The 27,273-nt window shown below is 42.1% G+C and overlaps 1 protein-coding gene across 1 annotated transcript; it reads left to right on the forward strand.

Annotated features, from left to right (window-relative positions):
• Positions 1-462: 462 nt before the first annotated feature.
• On the forward strand, positions 463-25,240 carry tti1 (TELO2 interacting protein 1). The gene is made up of 16 exons (XM_080733494.1): positions 463-508; positions 1,833-2,058; positions 3,685-3,952; positions 5,143-5,405; positions 6,109-6,452; positions 7,322-7,577; positions 9,086-9,263; positions 10,069-10,367; positions 11,578-11,958; positions 14,876-15,035; positions 15,572-15,733; positions 19,246-19,391; positions 20,202-20,342; positions 22,539-22,743; positions 23,580-23,667; positions 24,549-25,240. Exons 2-16 carry the CDS (start codon positions 1,861-1,863, stop codon positions 24,778-24,780), a joined length of 3,321 nt encoding a protein of 1,106 aa, XP_080589620.1. The 5' UTR covers positions 463-508; positions 1,833-1,860; the 3' UTR covers positions 24,781-25,240.
• Positions 25,241-27,273: the final 2,033 nt, after the last annotated feature.

Raw genomic sequence — 27,273 nt, forward strand, 5'->3', positions numbered from 1 at the left:
CTAATGAACAGTACGGTGGGAAAAGTGCTCAATTTCTTTACTTGAGTAAAAATATCAATACTGCAATCAAGTAGAAGTTTGGAATGTTAATGTACTTAAAAGTAAAAAAGTATTGGTATCAAAATGTACTTAAAATACCAATATCAGAACGTAGCCTACTCATTATGCAGAATGTCCTGTTTCACAGGTTTTCCAATGAGTAAAATTTAGAAAAATCATTTGAAAACAGTAGATCGAGCTTGTAGATCGGCTATTTTCAAATGGCAGGTATGTACATACAGTTATTTGTAATTATAGGCCTAATCAAAATCTACAAACTAACTAGTAGAATGAGCCAGTCTTTTGAACGGCTCTTTGAAAGGAGCGGATCCCAGAGATCCGGCTCACTTCAAAGAGCCATAAATCCCATGCTCTAGAGGCGCACGTAAGTCGCATACTCATGACGTTACTATTAAGCAGCAATGTATGTGCAGCATTGTGTTGTTGTTCTGTTGATGACCATGTGAAGGTAACTATTAGACTGATCGTTTTGTGTTGGATTAACGACTATATGTATTTTACAATACAAAGTAGTTACAAAGTAGTTATTACATACATGTTAGACTGCATCTGCTTCTGTCTTTGATGTGCCTTTGCACAAGCTGTTGTCATCACTGAATGATATGGTGAAATACACTTGAGTATAAATGCAGTACTGTGGTGTCATTTAGACATATTTGTACTTTATTTGAGTATTTCTATTTCATGCTACTTAATTTGTAGTATAAGTAAAAAACCATGAAGTACTCCACTACATTTCAGAGTGATATTATTTGTACTTTGCTTTACTCCACTGCATTTATTTGTTAGTTACTTTGCGCATATACATTATTAGTACAATTAACTAGTTAAGTAATAAATTATAGTATTTTGTATAGGTCAAGCTACCCAGCTGTATATATGTATATATGTCATTAAAATGAGCTCCACTTGACCAACTGCATTAAAGTGATGGATACATTCATCATCTTCATTATCATCATTATCAGCAGTTTTTATGTCTGGAATGATCAATAATTATAGTAAAAATAATACTATATATATATATATATATATATATATATATATATAATAATAAGCCTTTCTCTTCCGGGAAAGTTAACACATCATATAAAGCCTAATTGTTTAGAAATCTTGTTTTTTAATGACCAAAGCCGATGATGTCACTGGTACTATAGTCCCGTGCACCACTGCGACCATTGACCATATTCACCTGGCGTCCATGTTTGAAATTTGCAGTGAAAACTGTACCTACATTAGGGTGGCAACTATGGTGGCAATTCATTGTATTAATGGCAAGATGGCTGCTGTGTGAATATGCTCTATCGACAGTGCTTCTCAACCTTTTTTCTGCATGGGTACACTTTTCATGTCCCAAGAATCCATGGGCACACCAACATAATACGGGTTAGGGTGTAAATATCGTCACTGTCGGGAAGAAACCTTGTATCTCCAAGTTTCAAATTTGTACGTTTCTTCGCAAAGTAAAGCCCTGCTTCATCATACAAGGCTGTCGCACAACAGTAGCGAAAACAGCAGATCTACAAGCACACAACGCCTCGCACCGTGAGGCGTTGTGTGCTTGTAGATCGGCTGTTTTCACTTGTTTAAATCATTTTTAAAATGATAAATACAATACTGGCTTTCAAGCAGTTTCAAGGGGCACACTTGACCCTTCTCAGGGGCACACCAAAGGTCCCCAGGCACAGTGGTTGAGAAACACTGCTCTATCGAGACAGTTTTTATACAGACCAGACCTGTGGAATGATAAACATAGTTTCTGTCTTTCTCAGCGTCCTCTTCTCAGCATCCTGTGACGTCATGTCGCCGTCAGCCATGGCCCAGATAAACGACCCAAAGCTGGCCTTTGCCTACCTGCGTCCGGCCTGCGTCCTGCTGACCCGAGAGCCCACGCTGGCCAACGTACAGACGCTGGGAGCCCAGCTCAGAGACGTGGACGATGCCACGCTGCAGCAGCTGCAGGATTACGTCCTGTTTCCCCTGCGCTTTGTCCTCAAGGTCAGAATCCCTTCTATTTGGGTCCAAACATTCCCTCAGTAATTATTGTATAATTCTCTTTATTGTCCCAGAAGGAAAATCTGTCTTCACAAGTCTGTTCAAACAAAGAAACAACACACAACCATATCGTCGTTGTCGGGTGAAAACCTTGTATGTCCAAAACCGTTAGTTTTGCATTCATCATTTTAAAAATGACTTAAACTAGTGAAAACAGCCGTTCTACAAGCACACAACGCCTCACGTTGTGTGCTTGTAGATCGACTGTTTTCACTACTTCTGTGCGATGGCCTTGTATGATGAAGCCGGGCTTTACTTTGTCAAAAAAACGTACAAATCTGAAACTTGGAGATACAAGGTTTCTGCCCGACAGCGACGATATAACACAACACAAACATATCACAAAGACAGATCGTCAGGTCCCCACTATGCACAGGAAACCCGAGGCAGATTGTTTAGTGCAGCGATGGCTGAGGGGACAAAACTCCTGCTGATCCGAACCTTGCGCCACTTCAAGGATCTGTATCTTCGCCCCGATGGCAAGAGGTCGAAGTAGCGATACAGAGGATGATCAGTGCCATTTATTATTGAGAGGGCTAAGTGTGTGATGGCCTTATTGTTCATATCAGCAAGTGTGGTTGAGGGGAAGAACGATGATCCTCGAAGCAATACGGGTAATACTGTTCGGCATGGACATTATAGTGAAGAAACATGCTGAAGAATACAACAGAACAGGTTGAATAATGCTTTTGTATAGTAAGAACAGAAGATGGGGGCAACATCCCAAAATTAGGGATGGGACGATATGAAAATTTCATATCACGAATATTGTGACGTCGCAATAATCAAAATCCATTATCCTGGGGCAGAACATTTGCCAAAGAATAGCAGATCTACAAGCTCACAACGTGTCGCAAATGACAATACGATTATCACAATCACAAGTGTTTTTAATCACGTTAAACAATAATATCAATTATCGTCCCATCCCTACCCAAAATATTTTTTTGTGTTATCCTTTTAGCCTAAACGTATGACTGTACCACGTGCTGTTCACAGTTCTGTCTATTAACCCATTCAGAATGGGTACACTATATTGTGTTTCATTATTGTATGCTTTAACTATTGAAAAATAGCAGATATACAAGCTCACAGCGCGGCACTCCGCGCTGCGAGCTTGTAGATCTGCTATTTTTGAAAAAATCGTGAAAATTAGAATTTTGACCAGATTCTATAAGTGTCTAAGATTTTTTTGAAAAACCTATGTTTCTGTGTCAGCAATCTGGCCAGCCATCGTCAAAGAAAAGGTCTTAGCTGGAGCTCAGTTAGTCTGTTCTTGAGAGACTACTATGTCAGTGGTTCTCAAACCTTTTCATGTGAAGGACCCCCAAAATGATCTGTATTTGGCCACGGACCCCCATCTCAAAATATTTAGTTCCAGGGACCACCCAGAAGCAAAATTTGAGTTACAAACGTTCGCTTTGAAAAAACATATATTCAAAGATTTGCACACATTTTCACGACTTTTTAAAAAACAGCGAGTGCCACGCTGTGAGCTTGTAGATCTGCTATTTTTCACTGGTTAAAGCATTCAATAATTCTAGGCCTAAATTTCAATCAACAATCCAGGTCCCCGGGCCCAAGAGGGAGGCTGTGGTGGTGGCCGTGGCCGAGACCATGAGCTACGTTCTGGAGAACACGTGCGTGCGGAGCTGGGAGACGCTTCGCGACGTCCTGTCTGAGCTCTGCCTCTGCGTCTGCTGTCCCACCGACCCGGGGAAACCCGCCGCCGTGTCGGAGGAGCTGAAACTGGCCGTGCTGCGTTGCCTGGACGGCCTGCTTCACACGGCGTACGGCGATATAACCTTCAGGCTCTTTGAGCCTGCCATGCTGCCAGGTAGGGCTCCAACTCTATACATTAGCTTCTTAGCAATTATTATATCCAATAATGTTGCATATTTGGATCATTTAATAAAATAAAATAAAAAAGTATTAATGTGAAATAAATATTATTCATGTTTTTATTATCAACTAATTAAATTTGTCAGAGTAAACACTTAAGTCGTACTGTTTTGCGCAAAATAGCAAATAATAAACCATTTACAAGTAGTGACAAGTAGGGCATTGGTGCAACTGTGCATTGCATGGTTTCCTTCACCATCGGTGTATGAATGTGAGCGAATAGGGACAATTATTGTAAAGCAACCTTGAATAAAGGCACTATATTAAATGCACCCTTAACCATTTAGTGAGCTTCTAAATAATTGATTATTTCCACCATTTTGCCACAATTTAAAAAATGTATCATCTTATACGAAATCGATTAAATCTATTTGTTTGATTAACTGTTGCATCCCCTTGGGGCACCCGCTGGCCTACCGGTCCAGGCGCATACCACATAGGCTCAGAGTAGCCTGACAACGTGTCGCTGGTTCAATTCCCGATCCTGACTACCTTTGCTGCGTGTCACTCGCCATCTCTCTCCCCATTTCCTGTCAGTCTACTGTCCTATCAATAAAGGCATAAAAAGCCCAATAACATATATTTAAAAAAAGAAACTGTTGCATCCAGGGGTGTCGCACCAAATTCTGGGCCCTGGGTACAAGGATTCACTCACATTTTGTGCTTTAACGGTTGAAAAATAGAAGATATACAAGCTAACAGTGTGGCACTGAGTGCCGCACTGCGAGCTTGTAGATCTGCTATTTTTGAAAAACCTACGCTTCTATGTCAGTGGTGCTCAAACTTTTTCATGTGAAGGACCCCCAAAAAGATATGCATTTGGCCACGGACCCCCATCTAAAACATTTTTGTTTCAGGGACCCCCCATGAAGCAAAATTTTAGTTACAAATGTTTGCTTAAAAAAGACATATATTCAAAGATTTGCACATGTTTTCACGACTTTTCAAAAATAGCAGATCTACAAGCTTGTAGTGCTGCACTCGGTGCCACGCTGTGAGCTTGTAGATCTGCTGTTTTTCAATAGCTAAAGTATAAAATAATTAAGGCCCCTCCACCTTGGGCCCTGGTAACTCAGTCCCACTTTCCCCCCCTTGTGACGCCCCTGGTTGCGTCCTCACTGCCAGGCCTGGGAGCGGCGGTGTCTCTGCTGCTGGCCGTAGCGGAGCAGGACAAGTCGAGGAGCATCCAGGCTTTGGCCCTGAAGTGCCTCCAGGCGTTGGCTCTGCAGTGTGACTGCTCCCAGGACCACGTGGTGCCCTCCACGGAGGAGCGGCGTGCCCTGAGCGCCACCATGGCGTCCTTCCTGCCGGGCATCACCATAACTCTGAGCAGGATCATCACAGGGGATCTGAAGCAGGGCCACGCCGTCACGGTCAGGGCCCTCAAGGTACTCGCATTCCCTAAACTTGTCATTCAATAGACTGGTGCTGTTTGTTGTCCTAAAGCCCTGGGAGTTAGATTCCCTCATCATATTTCTAATCCTTCCCTATCACAGGGTTTTTGATTCATGCAGAATATAAGGTCTATGGTTCAAGTAGCCCTGGAACATGACGGTCGTTGATAACATGACGTACGACCGTCATGGGTCAGCATTTACCTGCGTTGGTGGAGGCGAATTCAAAAGACCATACAAACAACACAAACATTCAAATTTCACAAACAAAGTGCTTTATAAAGTCACAACCCGTTCTAAATCTTGGCCGGCATTGTATAATTACATGGATCTCTGTGTTCTTTAATAAGAAGCCTTTTTATCCGATATTCTTCTGTTTTCCCATGCATTTCCTGGTGTTCCGCATGTGCACCAACCCCATCTATTGAACACTGAGATGTGGGTGTGGCCTTGCAAAAATGGGTCCGGAAATACATGGGAAATCATAGAACGATCAGATAAAAAGGCTTTGTATCAAAGAACACAGAGGTTCCTGGTAATTATACAATGCCGGCCAAGATTTAGAACGGGTTGTGACTTTATAAAGCACATATGAATATTTGTATAGTTTGTATGGGCTTTTGAAGTAGCCTCCACCAACGTAGGTAAATCCTGACCCAGGACTCTAAATCTAAATCAATTTCTTAATTTTATGTAGATGTGGTCCAGAGTGGTGGGACTGGTAATGGAAGACTGTCAGCTTGAGAAGTGCGATGCGGTGGGAACGGCGCCTTCGTCTCCTGGGCTGGGGAAGATCAGTAAGCTGGTGGTGCAGCGGACCCAGGACTGGGTGAAGGGCACCTCCCGCAGGCTGACCGCGCAGCTGAAGAACATCATCTCCTGCGTGTCGGCCCACCAGCACTGGAGAGTGAGGCTGGAGCTGGTGGAACTGGCCGACCACGTGCTGGCCCACTGCAGCCAGTCACTGGGGGAGTGCGTGGGACCTCTGCTGGAGGTCCTGGTGGGCTCGGTGAACGACGAGGACACCAGGATCAGAGAGAGGCCAGTCATTTTATTATGGACGTATTTTAGAAAAGTTTGATTCCTGATTTCTTGGTTGTGTGCTGAAAATAGCAGATTGTGAGCTTGTAGATCTGCTATTTTCAGCACGCAACACCTGAGAGCAACCAAACATAAAATGACTCTCTTCTCCACTAGTCCCTCCCTAACGTTTTAGTCTAGTTTTTATTTTGTTGACGAAATTGTCAATATATTTAATCTTAGTTTTAGTCATCACAGCTTAGTTTTTGATTAGATTTCTAATCAATAGATTTCTGTGTCTTCAATGTTAGATTAGATTTAGTACATCATTCTACAGATATACTAAGTGGCGAGAGTGAATCCTATGATCAAGATTATTATTATTGTTATTTTCATTGGGCTAACTTTTTGCCAGCTCTTTAGTGAAATTCCACTTGTTTATCCTGTACAGTATCTATCCTGTATGAGCTCTCTCTCTTGATTGCATAAAATTGGTATCCTGACCTGAAAATATATTTGGTTCACAAAGAGCTAGAGTGTCGGGGACACCCCTCTTAGGGCAGATTCATACTCCACTTTTAGAGACAAATTTATTTTGGTTCGGCTCTGTCTAAACTACAGTATGATGTCATTCAGAGGTTCGGAGGGGCGGTCAGCTGTTCGGTGACACTGAGATTTTATGACTCCCCGAACGGAACTGAAATATATTCGGCTCTGAAGTGGAGTGGAGTATGCATCGGCCCTTTGTCGTACTGATCAATCATTCTAAACCAATTGTTACTATCAGAATATAGAGCCATTTAACACGTATATTGACAAATACATATCACTTATACGCACCTCTCTCCACTCTGCTCTCCCCCTTCTCCTTGGCGTCACCTCACCTACAGGTGCTCTAGTGTTCTGAGCTCGGTGTCAGAGAGGATCCAGGGGTCTGGTGGAGGTGGGATGTTCACCGATGTCCTGTCAGAGAACCTGCACGTCCTGGCCTCCTCCCTGCCCAGGCTGATGAGGACGTCAGACGACCACAAGAAGCTGTTGGTCCTCAACGTGTTCCTGGGTTACCTGAAGGTCCTGGGTCCCACCGTCAGTGTGGTGCTGAACTCGGCCGCACACCTCCAGAGGGTTTCCAAAGCCTTAATGCAGGTAAACTAGGGATGGGACCATATGAAGGTTTCACATCACGATTATTGTGACCAAAAAAAATCGCGATTTACGATATTATCGCGATAATCAAAATATCCCCAACATCCATTATTATCCTGGGGTGGAACATTTGCCAAAAACATTGCCGATCTACAAGCTCACAACGCGTCGCAAAGAGATTTGGTAAAGTGAAAAAAAGACTCTATCAAGTACGTATATTATATTATAAGTACGTTTTACCAATAGAGGGTTTAAATGGTACTGGATATGCAGCTCTGCAAATAAAAGGGGAATTAATCCCAGTGCATGACGGAGGACGATATCACGATATATTAAATCTCCACGATACGATTATCGTGAGTGTTTTTTATCACGATAAACGATAATACCGCTTCTCGTCCCATCCCTACAGGTAACAGTAGCCATGGCGTTACGTTACCTTTAACCCATTTAGGCCTGAACACATTATGACGCAATATTTTATGCTTTAAATATAAAAAAATAGCAGATATACAAGCTCACAGCGCGGCACCGAGTGCCGCGCTGCGAGCTTGTAGATCTGCTATTTTTGAAAAATCGTGAAAATTAGAATTTTGACCCGATTCTATAAGTGTCTTTTGAATCCTTCTACGATTTTTTGAAAAACCTACGTTTCTATGTCAGCAATCTGGCCAGCCATCGTCAAAGAAAAGGTCCTTTTCACTTAACTGGAGCTCAGTTAGTCTGTTCTTGAGAGACTCTATGTCAGTGGTTCTCAAACCTTTTCATGTGAAGGACCCCCAAAATGATATTTATTTGGCCACGGACCCGCATCTCAAAATATTTAGTTCCAGGGACCACCCAGAAGCAAAATTTGAGTTACACTACAACCGTTCGCTTTGAAAATACATATATTCAAAGATTTGCACACATTTTCACGACTTTTTAAAAAATAGCAGATCTACAAGCTCGCAGCGCGGCACTCGGTGCCGCGCTGTGAGCTTGTATATCTGCTATTTTTCACTGGTTAAAGCATTCAATAATTTCTAGGCCTAAATGGGTTAATATTCTTTGTGTCAACCCATTATGACCTGAGGACGATTCAGTATGTCTTCTAAATCCTAATGATTTTCTGAAAAAAAGGGGGATTTATATTTCTATATCAGTGGTGCTCATTCAAACATTGTAATGTGAAGGACCCCTAGAATTATATGTATTTGACCACAGACCCCTATCTGAAAAGATTTAGTTCCAGGAGGCAGGGACCCAGAGAGAGAAAGATTTGAGTTATAAATGTTCGCTTTAAAAAATATATCTATTGAAAGATTATCGCAAATTTTCATGATTTTCCATATATTAACAGCAGATCTACAAGCTCGCAGTTGCAGCGCTGTGAGCTTGCATATCTGCTATTTTGCATTTATTTTATAGCTAAAGCATAACATTTGTTCGAGGTCTAAATGGGTTAAAGGTTTTAGAGGAAAAATAAATGGAACTATTCGTTTTAGAATTGTGTTGTTCTACTCCAGGTGCTGGAGCTTGATGTGATGAATGTCCGCATCGTGGAGGAGAGAAGTACTGCTCTTTCTATAGACGGCTCCTCCAGGTCCCAACATCCCAACACTGCCTGCAGCCAGAAGAAGAACTTTCTGTACTTCACAGATGAAAAGATCTTCTCTGCACTCATGGAGCTCTGTCGAACCTTAGGTATGAGTTATTAGACACTTGGAGTGGAGCTTGACCGATATACTGTAATTTCTCAAACTTTCACATTTTTAGGTCTCCCCTTAACTCTGTCAGAGTTACAGACTTGTATGGGTCAATTTAGACCCCCATAAAGCAGGGGTCTTCAACGTTTTCAGCCCAAGGACCCCTTAGTTGAGAGAGAGATGAAGCAGGGACCCCCACAACCTGTTCATTCCATATAGTTTCATTGTTTCACAGCACAATCATCAGTATATTTTGGATTCATGTTAATGTGGGTTTTCAGATATTTAACCACTTGAACCGTCAATACTTACTAAACTTGACCTTTCTCTCTGTACTTAGTCTGCTCTTTTCCCCTCCAAAGCTCTTTGCAAAAAATAGCTGATCTACAAGCTCACAACGCCTCGCGCTGCGAGGCGTTGTGAGCTTGTACTGTAGATCTGCTATTTTTTGCTAAAGTTCCAATGTGTCACAAGTTAACTTCTAACCTCTATCAACCCTATAGTTGGGCATTGTCATTATAGGCGTGATGTGATGTGACATGTTAGGATATTGTAAATCTGCTATTGTTTGGGAATTTCTGAATGTTATTTCGGTATTTTTGAAATATATTATAAGTTTAATATACACTTAATATTTCTTTATCAATCAATCATAGTTATTTGTGTTTATTTTGTATTTAAATGTTTTCTTTTTTTCACAAAAGATCAGTCAAAACATCTGACTGGTGGTTTAGGGCTCTCTAAATCGGACTAAAACCCATTGACTCCTGAATGTCCATTGGTTCCATCTCATCTACTCCCAGGTTGCTACGGCGACATTTACCTGTTGACCGACCACTTCCTGGATTTGTACCGAGAGTCTTCAGTGTACAGGAAGCAGGCAGCCATGGTGCTCAACCAGGTCATCATGGGTGCTGCCAGCGGCGCCGCGGGGCCCGCAGGGGGACACGGGACGGAGACACAGACACGTCCTCCTCCTCCTCACAGCCTGGAGGACCTGAGGGCAGCTGTGGTGTCTGTCCTAGAAGAATACACCAGTCTGAATAACTGGAACCTGCATACTGTCACAGAGGACCATGACGGAGACGCAAAGGACCAGGAGGTAATGGAGGCTACCAGTAAGATGCCTAAGGGCGACAAGCGACCTCGCCATATCTTGGCCACTTAGCCAGTGATGTATATCAGACCAGGCAGTTACCCATATATGGAGATCCGTGTACTGTATATGGAGATATGCTGTGAGATCCCAAACATGCTTACTCAGTTATTCCTTATGTGAAAGACATCACACACATCATACATATGATCCCTTTTATGCCCATACTGTATATGTAGATCCCTGTCTGTAGAACCAGCCATACAGATAAGGGCTGTCTTGGCCATATATGGATTCTGTTAGTGTGGTATGTTGCCGATGTGGCCTCCATATATGGGCATTCCCCTATGAAGTTCTCTTAGATATGGGCTTAATATTGATGACATCAGGAATCTTCATATACTGGCATAAAGGGGATTCTGTTTGTGTGGTTCCCCTGACATCACAGTGATGTCAGAGCAGGGGACCCCCCTACATATTGTTTTCAGACATTTAATGACTTAGACCCTCAATACTTTGGTAACTTGGTACTTGGTCTGCTCTACACAAAACCTCTTTGCTGAAAATAGCTGATCTACAAGCTCACAACACGTTGCTTGTAGATCTGCTATTTTTGTCTGATGTCCGTCCCCCAATGGGCTTAATTCAAACTAATGATTTGATCAACAGTCGGCTTGCCCTAGTCTCCTCACCAGTATAAGAGTTAATAACCAGAACATTGTACTATACAACCCATCTCCCTATGCAGTTTACACTTTCTCTTTTCTACAGTAAAGATGCTGTACAATCAATCTTGTGTGCTGATGTCTACTGTAAATGTCTCAAAGTTAGTGTAGGGAGACCCCTCCTCCAACGTTTATGCACATAAATAAGTCCCAGATGTTAGCTTTGATACAGCGCAATATTGGCTAGATTTTACTGAAGGAATGCAAATATGAATTGAATTTATGTGTGGTAGGTCCAATATTCAAACGCTGATGTATTTGACAAACTTGACATGTCATACAATTGCTGCTATTTGCCTATTATGAATCTTTCATCCTTTATCTTTATTGGTGTGTTTATTATTTCTCCAAAAATGTGTGAATAACCAGCCCATAATGTTTTCTTAACTCTTATATACTTGTATGTAAGACTTGCAGTAACAACAAGAAACCTTGAATCTTGAAATATGCTAACTTCTCTGTTTATTCCCTCTCTCTCTCTCCTCCTACAGACTCACCGTCCATTCCTGCTCCCATCCGTATCCAACAAGGAGCTCGTCCCCTCCTCCCTCTCCACCTCCTCGCCCGCGCAGTCCACCGTCCACCGTCTCAACGGCAACATCTGGCAGCTGTGCATCCAGCTGGAGGGCGTGGCCTGCTTCGCCCGGGCCCTGGGCCGCGCCTTCCGCCCGCTGCTGATGGCGTCCCTGTACCACGTGCTGGAGAAGGCCGGGGGCGAGACACTGCTGGTGAGCCAGGCGGCGCTGGACTCCATGTGGGGGATCAGCGACGCCTGCGGCTACGGCTCGCCGGGGGAGCTGATCGGCAACAACGCCGACTACCTGCTCAACCACGTGTCGCTGAACCTGCGCAGACTCAGCCTGCATCCGCAGGTATTAACTCTCAAATACCCTGGAACGCGCCCGAGTCGCTTTAGATTTGAACCACTTTAACCATCATTGTATGCTTTAACCTTAGAAAAATAGCAGATATACAAGCTCACAGCGCGGCACTGAGTGCCGCGCTGCGAGCTTGTAGATCTGCTATTTTTGAAAAAACCTGAAAATGTGTGCAAGTCTATGAATATCTTTGACCCCAATCTTTGACCCGACTACTAAATCCTTCCTCTAAATCAGTGGTTCTCAAACTTTTTCATGTCAAGGACCCCCAAAATTACAGGTATTTAGCCACGGACCCCTATCTCAAAATATGTTGTTCCAGGGACCCCTCAGAAGCAAATATTTGAGTTACAAATGTTCGCTTTTAAATAGATATATTCAAAGACTTGCAAAGAAAAATCATGATTTTTCAAAAATAGCAGATTTACAAGCTCGCAGCGCGGCACTCGGTGCCGCGCTGTGAGCTTGTATATCTGCTATTTTTCAATGGTTAAAGTAGTCAATAATCCTAGGCCTAAATGGGTTAAGAGCTGTCACCGCCATGGCGTTTTAGTTCAGTGGTTCGTAGAGATGGACCGATCTTGGCCGATACCGATCCACCGGTTTTATGAAGGTCTGACCTGCCAAAACCGATTTTTCCGATACCGATTTCTTTAGCTAAGAACTAGAAAATAGGGTTGCTCCAATACCCTTTTTTTCAGGCCAAGTAGGCCTACAAGACATACTTCAATTTGAGTACCAATAAGCTAGAAGAACACTAATGCCAAATCAATCACAATAGTACAATATCCAAAATCACAGACAATATCCAGTCTTATATGACCGCCTTGACTAGGCAGGAGGAAAACAGGTGACGCATGCTTTTTTTTTTTTTTTTTTTTTTTTAGACGACATTGACACAGGATTATGGAATATATCCTTACATTGCAAAGGTAATCAGCACCATCTGTATTCTGTAGGCTGCCACTAAGTAGACTGGCTGCTACTTGCTAATGTTTACTTTAGTCACAGGATCAGAGCATCATGCTGTGCAGTGCCATGGACACAATTGGCATAAAACCGGTATTTATGTCAGTGATCTGCCGGTTACCGATTCGGCCGGTTTGATATCATACCTTTTTTATATTGGCCGATTTCCATCCCTAATTTCAAGCAGTGGTGCTTTGGGGTTTTCTTTTCAGGGCGGACGGTCATTCATTGACGTCACGTGCACCCGCTCCTTTAGATGTGTGCGTGGGCCTACATGTGCGCATGGAGCAATAGAACATACTGCGCTGCGGTAGAGAAACTAAAAGTTTGCTTTGAACGAATCTCAAACAGTAGGTCTACATAACACAGTACTGGAGCCATGGTGCCTTTGAGGACGCATGCACAATGCACATACAGTCACCGCTGGAAACCTACAGTAGCCTAGGTGTTAAAGTAGCCTATCCATAATGAATAGACTTGTGAATCTATGGGGGATGTGCAAGCCCACCACTCACTGCCTGCCTGGTATGCAAATAGCCATTTGTTTAGATAGGCCAGTCGTTCTCAACCTTTTTTCTGCATGGGCACACTTTTTTTCCCAAGAATCCATGGGCACGCCAACATAATACGGGGGTGTGTAAATATCGTCACTGTCGGGAAGAAACATTGTATTTCCAAGTTTCAAATTTGTACGTTTCTTCGCAAAGTAAAGCCCTGCTTCATCATACAAGGCTGTCGCACAACAGTAGTGAAAACAGCAGTTTGTTGTGTGCTTGTAGATCGGCTGTTTTCACTAGTTTAAATCATTTTTAAAATGATAAATACAATACTGGCTTTCAAGCAGTGTCAAGGGGCACACTTGACCCTTCTCAGGGGCACACCAAAGGTCCCCAGGCACAGTGGTTGAGAAACACTGAGATAGGCTATGGCACGTCGTCACTCGTATAGCCTATACCTCTATGGTTCTAGCATGCACTGTTCTGTTCCGTGCCGTTCCTGCGCACGCATGTGGGAAATATATTGGCCTGACGGTGTACGCATTAGGCCACGGACCCCCATAAGTCAGTGTAAGTCAGTGTATCCCCCATTGCTTGTTTGGTCAAGACGGCCTGTAGTAGCCAACTCATGCATCGCAGCGGTCGTATTTCTTTCCTTCTCTGTGTGAAAGACAAGACGTTGAACGGCCTTGAATGAGGGCACGCCAACGTGCACAACAAACAATAGGAAAGATGCATAGCGTTAATTATGGCAGCCCCAAGACCTTTTATAATTAACTGTAATTCTTTTGGCAACATTGGATCATACAAATAAAAAATACATCTCTGTTTGCTTTTAGTCTTTGAAGCAAAAATTGCAAAGGGCAGTTATGACAAATACATTGAATATGTTAGATGTTCTTTGTTTTTGCCCAGGCATGAACGTGTACGCACCGTTGCGGTGTGTGTGAAGTTAATGGTTGTGTGTACAAATTTAGGGATGTGACGATATGAAAATGTCATATCACGATTATTGTGGCAAAATCGCGATTTACCATATTATCGCGATAATCAAAATCCATTATCCTGGGGCGGAACATCTGCCAAAAAATAGCAGATCTACAAGCTCACAGCTTGTAGATTGTCTATTTTTTGGCAAATACATTTGATAGAGAGTGTATAAAGTACATATATTATAAGTACCTTTTACCAATTCTAGAGGGTTTAAGTGGTACTGGATATGCAGCTCAGCAAATAAAAGGTGAATTGATCCCAGTGCATGATGGAGGATGACTCCACAATACGATTATCGTGAGTGTTTTTTTATCACGATAAACGATAATATCGCCTATCGTCCCATCCCTATGTACAAATACTAATGAGTTTCAAGAAAAATACAAGAAACGCTATAAGTACAGTCCATTTACCCTCACCTCACCTCACCTCCACTACCCTCTGCTCCTCAGGCTCCTCGGGTGTTGAGCGTCATGTTGGCCCATTCCAACCCCAGCCTGCTGCCACTAGTGGGCGATGTGATCCAGGATGTTCTGGTTGCGCTGGATCTCAGCTACAACGACAGAGCTCCGCTCTTCTGCTCTATCCTGCACTCTGTCATGAAGGCCTTGGGTGAGCTTTAACACGCCTTTCATTTACTCTTGTTTTCATACAGATTCATCGAGGTGGTCGAGACAAAAAATGTGCACCGTATACAGCTTTTTATATCATCACCTTACCACAATGTGGTACGGCGCTGCGCGGTCATATCGTTTTCGATAAGTATAATGAATAAGCTTCAACAAACTAGTTCACATGAACAATGTCGATGTAACTAAGATATTTGATTGGGTACATATATTTTAAATGGGCAGAATTACAATTAAAATACATTTATCACGTAGATGTTTTTCTTTTGGTACTTTAAATAGCAATAATGAGGCTATGATCCCCCCCCCCCCCCCCCCCCCCTCCCATTCACTTCCATTAAAAGAAAAAAGGCTTCCCTAGCTTTTTTGTCCCACCTAGTAACAGAGCGATATGGAGTGGGACTTGACAAAGAGAATTAAACATCTTATTGGTGAATTAGATCATTAGCTCAGCCATACTACTTCTCCAACTAAATGTAAGGTAACCTGTTATCCGGTGATTATTTTGTTTCTCCACAGTGAGTTGGTTTCCGTCTAGCCATGGTAGTAAAAGTGAATATAACAGCAAGAAAAGGACTTCTCCAGAAGCACTGAATGTCCGTCAGTTCCTGCTGGATTACTGCAAACAGAAGGAGCTGGCAGAGGGCATCGCTGCAGAGGAGGACCACAATGAAGATCCAGGTAATGTGATTTCATTGTATGACATAGGCCTAGAATTATTGAATGCTTTAACCAGTGAAAAAATAGCAGATATACAAGCTCACAGCGCGGCACCGAGTGCCGCGCTGCAAGCTTTTAGATCTGCTATTTTTGAAAAAGTCGTGAAAATGTGTGCAAATCTTTGAATATATGTATTTTCAAAGCGAACGTTTGTAACTCAAATTTTGCTTCTGGGGGGTCCCTGGAATTAGATATTTTGAGATGCGCGTCCGTGGCCAAATACATATCATTTTTGGGGTCCTTCACATGAAAAGGTTTGAGAACCACTGACATAGTAGTCTCTCAAGAACAGACTAACTGAGCTCCATTTACAGTAAGTGAAAAGGAGCTTTTCTTTGACGATGGCTAGCCAGATTGCTGACATAGAAACATATGTTTTTAAAAAAAACCTTAGAAGGATTCAAAAGACACTTATAGAATCGGGTCAAAATTCTAATTTTCACGATTTTTCAAAAATAGCAGATCTACAAGCTCGCAGCGCGGCACTCGGTGCCGCGCTGTGAGCTTGTATATCTGCTATTTTTTTAATAGTTAAAACATACAATAATGATACACAATAATGTGTACCCGTTCTAAATGGGTTAAAGTATATATAATAATAATAATAATATTTCATACATGGAATGCAGTGCTTAACAAGCAGCCTTAGGACAGATTTAAACGTACAAAACTATATTAAGGACAAGATTAAGGCCCCGTCCAGACGACAACGGATTTTTAATCCCCGGGGAGGTAGAGCCACGAACGCCCATGGGTGTCCACATGCAAACGCATGCAAACGGAGGACTAGCCGAATAGTTTCCAAAACTCCGGCTGCAGTGCATTTTTGTTACCCGGGCGTATTTCTTTTGCCTTGTGGACACCGTAAACGGAGAAGTTCTTTGCTTGCATGCTTACGTCACCTTGTGCTCCTCGCCTCCTCCTCCTTGCTATGAGAGAATCCCATGGTAGTCTCTGTAGAATATCCATATTTATGAGCGCATTCACGACATGTTAACATTAGAGAGCTCAGCTGTCTTATTTAGGGATGGAGCCCTAATGAATGATTGTTTTAATGATATTTGTTACTCTTGTCAAATGTCATCTTCATAGATGGTGGTCACTGGTCAGCCACAAACTCGCAGTTGCAAAAGATAGGCTACCAGTTATGCTTTCCACCGGCTCAATAAGCCGGATCGATAAGGTGCTCATTATCAATAACGAGATACAGCCCTAGTCTTGTTAACGGAGCATATCTGACACGACGCGCCTGCCTCTTCTCGCTCTCTCTCTCTCTATGCTCGCTCTCTCTCTCTCTCTCTCTCTCTCTCTCTCTCTCTCTCTCTCTCTCTGATTGATAGAGTTAGCGCACCACACTCTCTCTCTCAATACAAAGTGATGCTAGCTTGACCACGATGTTCTGATTGATAGAGTTACATTCGTTTAATGCTGAGAGAGAGAGAGCGGCGCGCACCACACTCTCGACGATTCCTCTCCCCTCTCCTGCTCTAGAAATAGTTCGCGAATTTATATTAAATTAATGTTTAAATAGCAATTGTGCATGTTAAAGTGTGAAGATAGTGAAACTTGGACGATGCATAGCCTATATATAGTATAGATAGATAGCTGCTGCAATGATTGCATGAGAGCAGGGGTACGTGGCCACCCGCTTCGGTGACGCACAGACAGGGATTTATAGCGTTTTGATAATACCGTGTGGACACACATATTTTTCTACACGGGCCCGTGTGGAGGCGTAGAGGTTTCAAAACGAAGTCAGAAACGCCCAGGGATTTTTTAGGTATAGACAGGGCCTAAGAAGGCCGGGGTAAATACTTTCTGACCAGACAGCGACAGTAATACCGAAGTTATCCACTTGGTGTCGCACTTGTCTCAGGAATATAATAAGCCCATGAATGAGAGCTAGGAACCACAGTCACACATCAGAGTGTGATGTGGAAATCCTACTTAATTTATGGACTTCATGACTAAAGCCCAGTGGAATTGAAGACACTCAAAAGATCAGTTCACTCAGATGCAATATAAAATGATATAAAAAGATATATTTACAGACAAAAAGATGGACTCACTTGCCCTTCCTCTAACAGTTCACGTTAATTGGCTAAAACCAAACATGTTTCTTTTTATTATTTGGTGATGTGTTCAAGAAGAGGTTCAGAACAAAGTCGGGGCTTGATAATGCCTCCTCGAATAGGGGTTTGATTTTGATAATGTAACTTTTAAAATATTTTGTATTTTGAAAATTATGGAACTTTACATATATTGGTTGAAAATCGTGTATAATTACTGTTTTTCAAAATAATCATGTAATACTTTGAATCATGTCCTAATAGTTTCCAAATCTGAACCATGTCATGTATCATGAATCGGTCTGAAGTAATCGTGGATCACTGATTTGCTCCAGCTCACCAGGTGGGGCTAATAATGAGCAGTGTTGAATGTGTATATAAAGATTGTATTTCCTATTTCCGGTTATACTGAAGAAGACCTTAACCGGTCGAAACGTTTATTTTTTTTGCTGCTTGACAATAAAACTTTTGGAGCGACCAAAAAAGTGAGTGCGAGCTACTTTCTTTGTCCCTAGTATTACTGCGTTGGCAGTTTTAGCTCGGCACCTGAAGAACGGAGGATGTGCGTTATTTTTTCTTTGAATGTTAAAACCAAACATCACACATTTTTCTCGTTAAAAGCCAATAACCTTATCTCTTTCACACAGATATGAAACAAAGAGGCCACTATGTGGCATCTATGACCTCCTTACCTATCCTCCCTCTTCCCTATCAGCTGCTGTGTCTCAGGGCCATGCAGCACATAACAATAATAAGATTTAATTCACCTCAAGTGACAATCACATAACCATTCATCTTCATTGCTAGTTCTAGAAATTCTAGTTTATCATCAAAATAATACATTTTAACATCAAAGTTTAGTTTAACATCAAAATAATAAGTGTAATCCTTTTTGGCGGGGGAGTATGTTGTATTGGTATTTTGAAATTGGGTAGATCAGTTTGTATTTATGAACAGTAACTAGTTTAGCTCAGGCCAAGGACCCCTTAGCTGAGAGAGAGCTGAAGCAGGGACCCCCAGATTCCATATAGTTTTATCGTTTGACAGCACAATAATCAGTGTTTTTTGGATTCATGTCAATTAGATATATAACCACTTGAACAGTCAATACTTAATAAACTCTACACCAAACCTCTTTGCCAAAAAATAGCCGATCTACAAGCTCGAGGCGTTGTGGGCTTGTAGATCTGCTATTTTTGGCTAAAGTAGACGTTAGGGTTCAAGTATTTAATATAAAAAAGGAGAAAAAAGTTTCTAACAAAGATTTGAAGGACCCCCTGTAGTAACTCTGAGGACCCCCTAGGGGTCCTGGACTCCCTGTTGAAGACCCCCCCCATGTTTTAAATCATCTTGCCAAACCCAGACAGGCAGTTCACTGTCCAGTTGTTGTTGTTGTGGTTCCAGTGGTTCCCCCCGACCCCCAGGTTGAGGAGGAAGAGGAGGGTCCAGATGTGAAAGAAGAACTCCCCTCCCACCTTCAGATCACCAAGGACATTATGGAGCGCTGCATACACCTGCTGTCACACCCCAGCCAACCACTCAGACTAAAGGTAGACTGTGCGTGCGTGCGCGTGTGTGTGTGTGTGTGTTTGACATGTCATCACCCAGATGATGAACATTCTGTGATTTCAAACTGTACTGACACAAAAGACTCTCCAAGATCGCATCCAAGATCGTAAAATAGTAACATCAACTTCTGCTCAGTTCTACAGACCCTGAAGCCTGATTTAGGCTCAGTTGTGCGCCAGTGTCATGCACCGAAAAGAACTGATCCACAACCTCACAACATGTCACATTTGTGCAATTAAAAGAACTAATCTCTGCTGTCGGCCCAAAAACTTCAAAATGTTAATTTTCGGGAAAATGAGCTCAAGTGGAGTTACAGTAGGAGGTCATTTGTTCTATATTATTTTAACCAACTCACAGACTTAAAGGGTGTTCAATAGCACATATTTATGAAAAAAAGAGAGGGCTAATCAGGTGGAGTTAGCTGGTTTGGCATAAAGTGTGGAGTGTGGAGGTTTTGTCCCAAGCAGTTTTTACTACTTTCCATTGGTTCAATATTATTTTAACCAACACTCAGATGTAAAGGGTGTTCAATAGCCCTGATTTCTGCCAAAAAAATCAAAAACCTCAAAAATGGAGTTGGCAGTGATGAAACGTTAACTCGAGCTATACATATTTAACCAATGAAAAGTATTTGTAGAGCTTGTGACTGAATAACAACTACTTTAGATCCATTGGAAATCCAGGTTATTTATTTTTTCCATTTCCTGAAAAGTAACCGCTTTAGACATGAAAGATTTCCACCCGACAGCGACGATATCCAAGTGACGTTTGCTGTGTGTCTCTGTGTTAAGGTGTTGGATGTGTTGGAGCTGTGTGTTCTTGTACTGAGCGAGAGGGAAAACGAGCTGCTTCCCATGGCCCATCGCTGCTGGCCTGCACTCCTACAGAGACTGACCGCTGATGACCCGCTAGCTGTTCTCAGAGCCTTTAGGGTACGTACCTTTATGTACACTGTAACACAGGGGTCTTCAACAGGGGGTCCAAGACCCCTAGGCAGGGTTCCAACGGTCATGACATTCCTGGAAATATTTTGAAATTAGAAAAATATTTTTGGCGTTGTGAGCATGTAGATCGGCTATTTTCACAATAAAACCGTGTTATACAAAATTCCTCAACTCTTAGTGCTCGTCAGGGCGGGGGGTCCCCAGTTAAAACATGATTATTTCGGGGGTCACGGCCTGAAAAGGTTGAGAACCACTGGCAATACACTACCTGTCTTTGGGCATTGCGCATAGGAGTAAGCGACTCGTTATTCAGGTGAATTAGTGTTATATAATCCTGGAAATCAGGGTTAAATATTCTGGAAAAGTTTTGGAAATGAATTGGTAAAGATGTGTGGGAACCCTGTCTAGGGGGTCCTCAGAGTTACTACAGGGCGTCCTCAGGATCTTTGTGTGATAGAAACTTTTTGTTCTCCTTTTTTATATTAACCACTTGAACCCTAACGTCCATATTTTGAGAACTTAGCCAAAAATAGCAGATCTACAAGCTCACAACGCCTCGCATCTTGTAGATCGGCTATTTTCGGCAAAGAGGTTTGGTGTGGAGGGGAAAAAAGAGAACACTAAGTACAGAGTGAAAGCTCAAGTTTATTAAGTATTGACGGTTCAAGTGGTTAAATATTAGAAAACACAAATTGACATGAATCCAAAATACACTGATGATTGTGCTGTCAAACAATGAAACTATATGGAATCTATGAACAGGTTGTGGGGGTCCCTGCTTCATCTCTCTCTCTAAGGGGTCCTTGGCCTGAAAACATTGAAGACCCCTGCTGTAACATATATAATGGAACCAAATACCCCCGCCATGGCTGCTACCATTATGTTTCCAGCTGAGTACCTCCGTCATCAGCGCAAAACATTCTCTCTCATGCTGACACATTTTTTCATATTTCGCTCTTGTTTTATGTCCACTTATCTATTTTGTATTTATGTATTTTATTGGGCTTTAATATTCAAAACTCAGTTATGCCAGGTCAAAAAAGAATGCAGTGAGCTAGCAGTCAACTTGTTTTTTATTGGCAGGTGACTGATGTACAGCATATTGGCAATTGGCTGTAATGAAATGTGTAATTTTTTCAAAAATGTGTGCATTAGTTTCCAGATTTAAATCAGTTAATGTTTAAAGGTGTACTATATAAATCAGGGGTCTTCAACGTTTTCAGGCCAAGGACCCCTTAGTTGAGAGAGAGATGAAGCAGGGACCCCCACAACCTTTTCATAGATTCCATATTCATCGTTTGACAGCACAATCATCAGTGTATTTTGGATTCATGTCAAGTTGTGTTTTCGGATATTTAACCACTTGAACTGTCAATACTTAATAAACTTGACCTTTTACTCTGTACATAGTCTGATCTTTTTCCCCTCTACACCAAACCTCTTTGCCGGAAATAGCCGATCTACAAGCTCACAACGCCTCGCAGCGTGAGGCGCTGTGAGCTTGTAGATCGGCTATTTTTGGCCACAGTTCTCAGAATATGGACACTAGGGTTCAAGTTGTTAATATAAAAAGGATTGGAAGATTTGGAGGACCCCCTGTAGTAACTCTGAGGACCCCCTAGGGGTCCCGGACCCCCTGTTGAAGACCACTGATAGAAATGGTTGTGTGTTGAGATGCCTGGTAGCCCAGCCAATTGGTTGGTGCACTGACTATTATGCCCCTTGTGAGTTTGAATCAGACTCCTGTTTAGTTTTACATGTCTTTTCTCTAGCGTCGTTCCATTCACTACATTCTCCCATAGAAAATAAAAGCATAAAATGGCAAAAATTAAATAATACAAAAAATAAACTTCATAAATGATCAAGGGAATGCCATTTGGTTTCCGTATTTTCAGGACTATAAGGCGCACTTAAAAGCCTTTAATTTTCTCAAAAAACTACAGTGTGCCTTATAGTCCAGTGCACCTTATATATGGATCATTCATTGACATTGACATTCCCTTTAGCACAGCTCCATCTGTTGGATGCATAACGCAACGGTAGCGTCTATTATGTGCGCCTTATATATGAAAACAGTTTGAAAATAGACCATTCATTGACAGTGCGCCTTATAGTCAGGTGCGCCTTATAGTCCAGAAAATACTGTACATTTTTTAAGTGGATGTACTTGAATATCCCGGCTAGGTGCTGTTTGTGCTGGGTGAGACCTGTGGCGACTTCTTGCGCCAGAGAGTGTCCAAAGAGGTCCTGCCCAAGCTGACGTCCTCTCTGAGCAGGCAGGCTGTGGTCAGTGCCAGGGCCTCTTCTGTCTACACTCACACCCTGGCCTACAAGCTGCAGCTGGCTGTACTGCAGGGCCTCGGCTCTCTGTGTCTGGCACTTCACTTAGGTAGGAGAGCATGCACGCACGCACGCACGCACGCATGCACACACACACACACACACACACACACACACACACACACACACTACTAGGGAATTCACGAATATAGATTTCTAGTATTCGAATTATTCAACCTCAAAGTATTCGAATAGTTGAATATTCGACAGGAAATATATACAGTTTTTTCATCCAATAAAAACTAGCAATTTTCGGTATAGTAGTGACAGTTGCATTAGCTGGCTCTTCTCCTCCATCATGACATGGAGTTTGCCGGCTGGCCGCTGTTTTTCCCACTGGTAATTAGTTCTGGGAGACGAAACGTGACGCATGACATCAGTATAGAGCATTAACCAATTCATCCACCAGGGTAGAGAAAAAATATAATAATAAAAATAAATAAAAAATAAAAAACGTACATTCGACTTCGGTACCGTCGAATAGTGACTTATATATTCGGATATTCTGTGAATGCCCTAACGCACACGCACGCACGCACGCACGCATGCACACACACACAGGTATAGGGTTGCAACAACAACAACAACAACATTTATAGGTTATGTGCACAGTGCAGTATGCAATCTATATGAATTCACCAGGTTTTGTTTTGTTGCTTTTGAAAGCACCCTGATGGCATAAACAAAAAAATAGACAGATGCACAGTTCATGTATACAGCATATCGGTATGTTGACGTGCATGTTCAACCATTCCTATTGTCACCACTATATATCATATCAGTCCTGTCTAACAGCAGAATGCACGGATTGCACGCTCCTTCATATATACTACTTTAGTTAAAGAGAGCTGTTAGTGATACAGCTGTGTTTTTAATTGTGCTCAGGTGAGACAGACCTAGACTCTGTGTGTGAGGCCTGCCTGCCCTACCTGAGCTGCAGACAGCCTATCAGACTGCAAGAGGCCTGTTTGAGGTAAGAACATGGACAGGGGTGTTGCACCACATTCTGGGCCCTGGGTGCAAAGATTCACTGCGTTATGTGCTTTAACTATTGAAAAATAGCAGATCTACAAGCTCACAGCGCGGCACCGAGTGCCGCGCTGCGAGCTTGTAGATCTGCTATTTTTGAAAAATCGTGAAACAAGTCGTTGAAGGCTTTTTGAAAAAAACTATGTTTCTATGTCAGTGGTGCTCAAACCTTTTCCTGTGAAGGACCCCCAAAATGATAGGTATTTGGCCACGGACCCCCATGTCAAAATATTTAGTTCCAGGGACCCCCCCAGAAGCTAAATTTGAGTTACAAATGTTCGCCTAAAAAAGACATACAGTATATTCAAAGATTTGCACACATTTTCACGACGTTTCAAAAATAGCAGATCTACAAGCTCGCAGCGCGGCACTCGGTGCTGCGCCGTAAGCTTGTATATCTGCTATTTTTCAATAGCAAAAGTATAAAATAGTTAAGGCCCCTCCACCTTGGGCCCTGGTAACTCAGTCGCAATATCTTTAAGTCACAACCTGTCTCTTGTGGTGCTTATTATTCTATTGATTACTTCTTCGGTTAATCAAATAACCGAGAAGCACATGTTTATTATGTTAATCACATCAATATACTTTTGCTGCGATTTTATTATACTTTATTATTTTATACTTGTCGCAAAATGGTGTCTTGCACAAATAGTGAAAATAGCCAATCTATAGTTTGCTCTAGCTTGTAGAACGGCTATTTACATACCTTCTGCCTAGTAGGGAAAATAGGGATCAATTACTGTATATATTATTTTTAAATTATAATTGATACAATAAATGAGTTGGATTAACTGATGCAGCCCTAATTCTGTGTTCTGTCCTCAGTGTTTTCCAGCATCTAATCCAAGTGGACCCAGACACCATCTGGTTCACACTCAGCGAGTTGCACTGTCCATTCTCCTATGACCCGCCCCATCCTGACCTCCCACCTATACGCCTGAACGGGACTGGTCAGCCACGGGACGAGTACACTGACAACCTGCTGAAACTACTGCGGGAAGAGTTTAGCTTACCTGTCAGTCAGTCCACCTTGTTGGATAAGGACATGATGCAATGAATGAATGAGTGCTTAACCCATTTAGAACGGGTACACATTATTGTGTATCATTATTTTATGCTTAACTATTGAAAAATAGCAGATATACAAGCTCACAGCGCGGCACCGAGTGCCGCGCTGCAAGCTTGTAGATCTGCTATTTTTGAAAAATCGTGAACGTTTGAATTTTGACCTGATTCTATAAGTGTCTTTTGAATCCTTTTCTATGTCAGCAATCTGGTCAGCCATCGTCAAAGAAATGATCCTTTTCACTTAACAGTTAACAGCTCTGTTAGTCTGTTCTTGAGAGACTACTATGTCAGTGGTTCTCAAACCTTTTCATGTGATGGACCCTTGTAAAAAAATATTCATATCTCAAAATATTAGTTCCAGGGACCACCCAGAAGCAAAATTTGAGTTACAAACGTTCGCTCTAAAAATACATACATTCAAAGATTTGCACTCATTTTCACGACTTTTTCAAAAATAGCAGATCTATAAGCTCACAGCGCAGCACTCGGTGCCGCGCTGTGAGCTTGTATATCTGCTATTTTTCAACAGTTAAAGCAGTCAATAATTCTAGGCCTAAATGGGTAATTAATCTAGCAATGCCAGGCAGCCAATATATCTGTCTATGTATATATTAAAGCTTCGATCCATAATTATGATTTGTATTTTAATAAAACATATCTTGTTTTTTCACAAATCTGTGTGCTGAGGTATGTTAATTGCGACCGTAGGTCACAGCTTGTGAGTTTGTACTAGATTTGCTATTTTTCAGTAGCTCAAGTATAAAATAATTAAGGCCCCTCCACCTTGGGCCCTGGTAACTCAGTCCCATGTCAATCAATATTAAGCCCATATCGAACAGGACTTCATGCCCATTTATGGAGGCCACATCGGCCACGCCACATGCCACACTAACAGAATCCATATATAATATAATAATAATCTTTATTGTCCCCAAAGGGAAATTCGTCTTCACAAGTCTGTTCAACACAAAAAACACTATATAATAACCATATAATACAAAACATCACAAGACAGCTCATCAGGGCCCCACTTCACAGAAAAACCATCCTAGCGACGGGGGCGCTTGCTTAGCAGATTGTTCAGTGCAGCAATGGCCTAGGGGACAAAACTCCTGTTAAACCGGTTCAACAGGAGTTTTGTCCCCTCAGCCATCGCTCAGATATGGGCCAAGACAGCCCATATCTGTGTGGCTGGATACAGACAGGGATCTCCATGTATGGGCATAAAAGGGTATATGTCAGATGTCATAGACGTCATAGGACTTTCACATAGACGGGTTTCTTGTTTACAAACATTGAGACTAAATGCACAGGTGACTGTAATGTATATCATGTAATCAATTCCCAAACCTGTCGTTTTGGGGAGCGCTGGTTTCATTGGCTAATTTTGGTACCGACCCTGCGCACGCATCTAGTTCTTATCAGTGTAACGTGGACCAGAAACCTGTCCATAAAGAAGAATGAGTAAGCATGTTTGGGCTCTCACAGCATATCTCCATATACAGTACATGGATCTCCATATATGGGTACCAGGGGTCTCCATATAAGGGTAACTGGTCGGGTTGACACCATGGTCTAATATAAATGCAGGTGTGGGGTATGCATTTTGGGGTGGACACTCTATGGCCCAGACTAGAGTGTCCACCCCGAAATGCATACCCCACACACCTGCATACCTCACATATGCTTACAAAAACACCCGTTGTACCCTTTAGCACCTTTTCGACTGCAGCTTTAGCACCACACCACACCACACCACATACAGATATCTTCATTTTCCATTACACAAAAGTACATTGGTAAGAAACAAATTGACTTTTAACTGTGATAATAAATTATTATACACTATGATGGATTAGAACTCTGATTATAATACACTATATATAGTATTAATGTTTATAATACACTATAATAGATAATAATAGTGGTTATAACACAATAGAATCTATTATCATGTATTTACAACTATATCCTCGTGGTCTAAATGAAAAGTCAGTGAGTGATCAGTCATTATGAAGTGTTTGGCCTAGCTCAGACCTACTCTAGATTGGATACTTTTTAGTACCACTTTCACACCACTCTACCCAGGTCCTGGCACAAGTGGGCGGTGTGCTGTGGAATGATGTGGTGTTGGGCCTGTGGAAAAGGGGCTTTTTTTGTATCCATTGTCTGAGTACTCATCATACCCATCACGTCTGTCCCTTTTATGCCCATATATGGAGTTCTGTATCAGGCATGCCAAAATATGGAGTGCAGACCAGGTCAGTCTATCATACTCTACTAAGGTTTAGAGTGTAAGACTGAGTCTGATAAGGTGTTTTCTGTGGGTACATGATGAACTTGCCTTGGTACAGGAAATACCCCAGCAGCAGCAACAACATCATTATTTGTGGAAAAGCCTTGATGTTGAAATATGAAACAGTACCATGAGTCAGCAGGTAGAGCGAGATTCCTAGTTAAAGTGTAACCATAGACAAACTCC

The sequence above is a fragment of the Nannobrachium achirus genome (genome assembly GCF_963921795.1).
Source record: "Nannobrachium achirus genome assembly, chromosome: 9".
Lineage (NCBI taxonomy): Eukaryota > Metazoa > Chordata > Actinopteri > Myctophiformes > Myctophidae > Nannobrachium > Nannobrachium achirus.

Bases quoted from the DNA above. Each gene is read 5' to 3' on its own strand.
- tti1 (XM_080733494.1), top strand. From the start codon at position 1,861: ATGTCGCCGTCAGCCATGGCCCAGATAAACGACCCAAAGCTGGCCTTT. The intron at 19,392-20,201 runs GTAGACTGTGCG...CTCTGTGTTAAG, and splicing joins GCCAACCACTCAGACTAAAG to GTGTTGGATGTGTTGGAGCT. The intron at 23,668-24,548 runs GTAAGAACATGG...TTCTGTCCTCAG, and splicing joins CTGCAAGAGGCCTGTTTGAG to TGTTTTCCAGCATCTAATCC.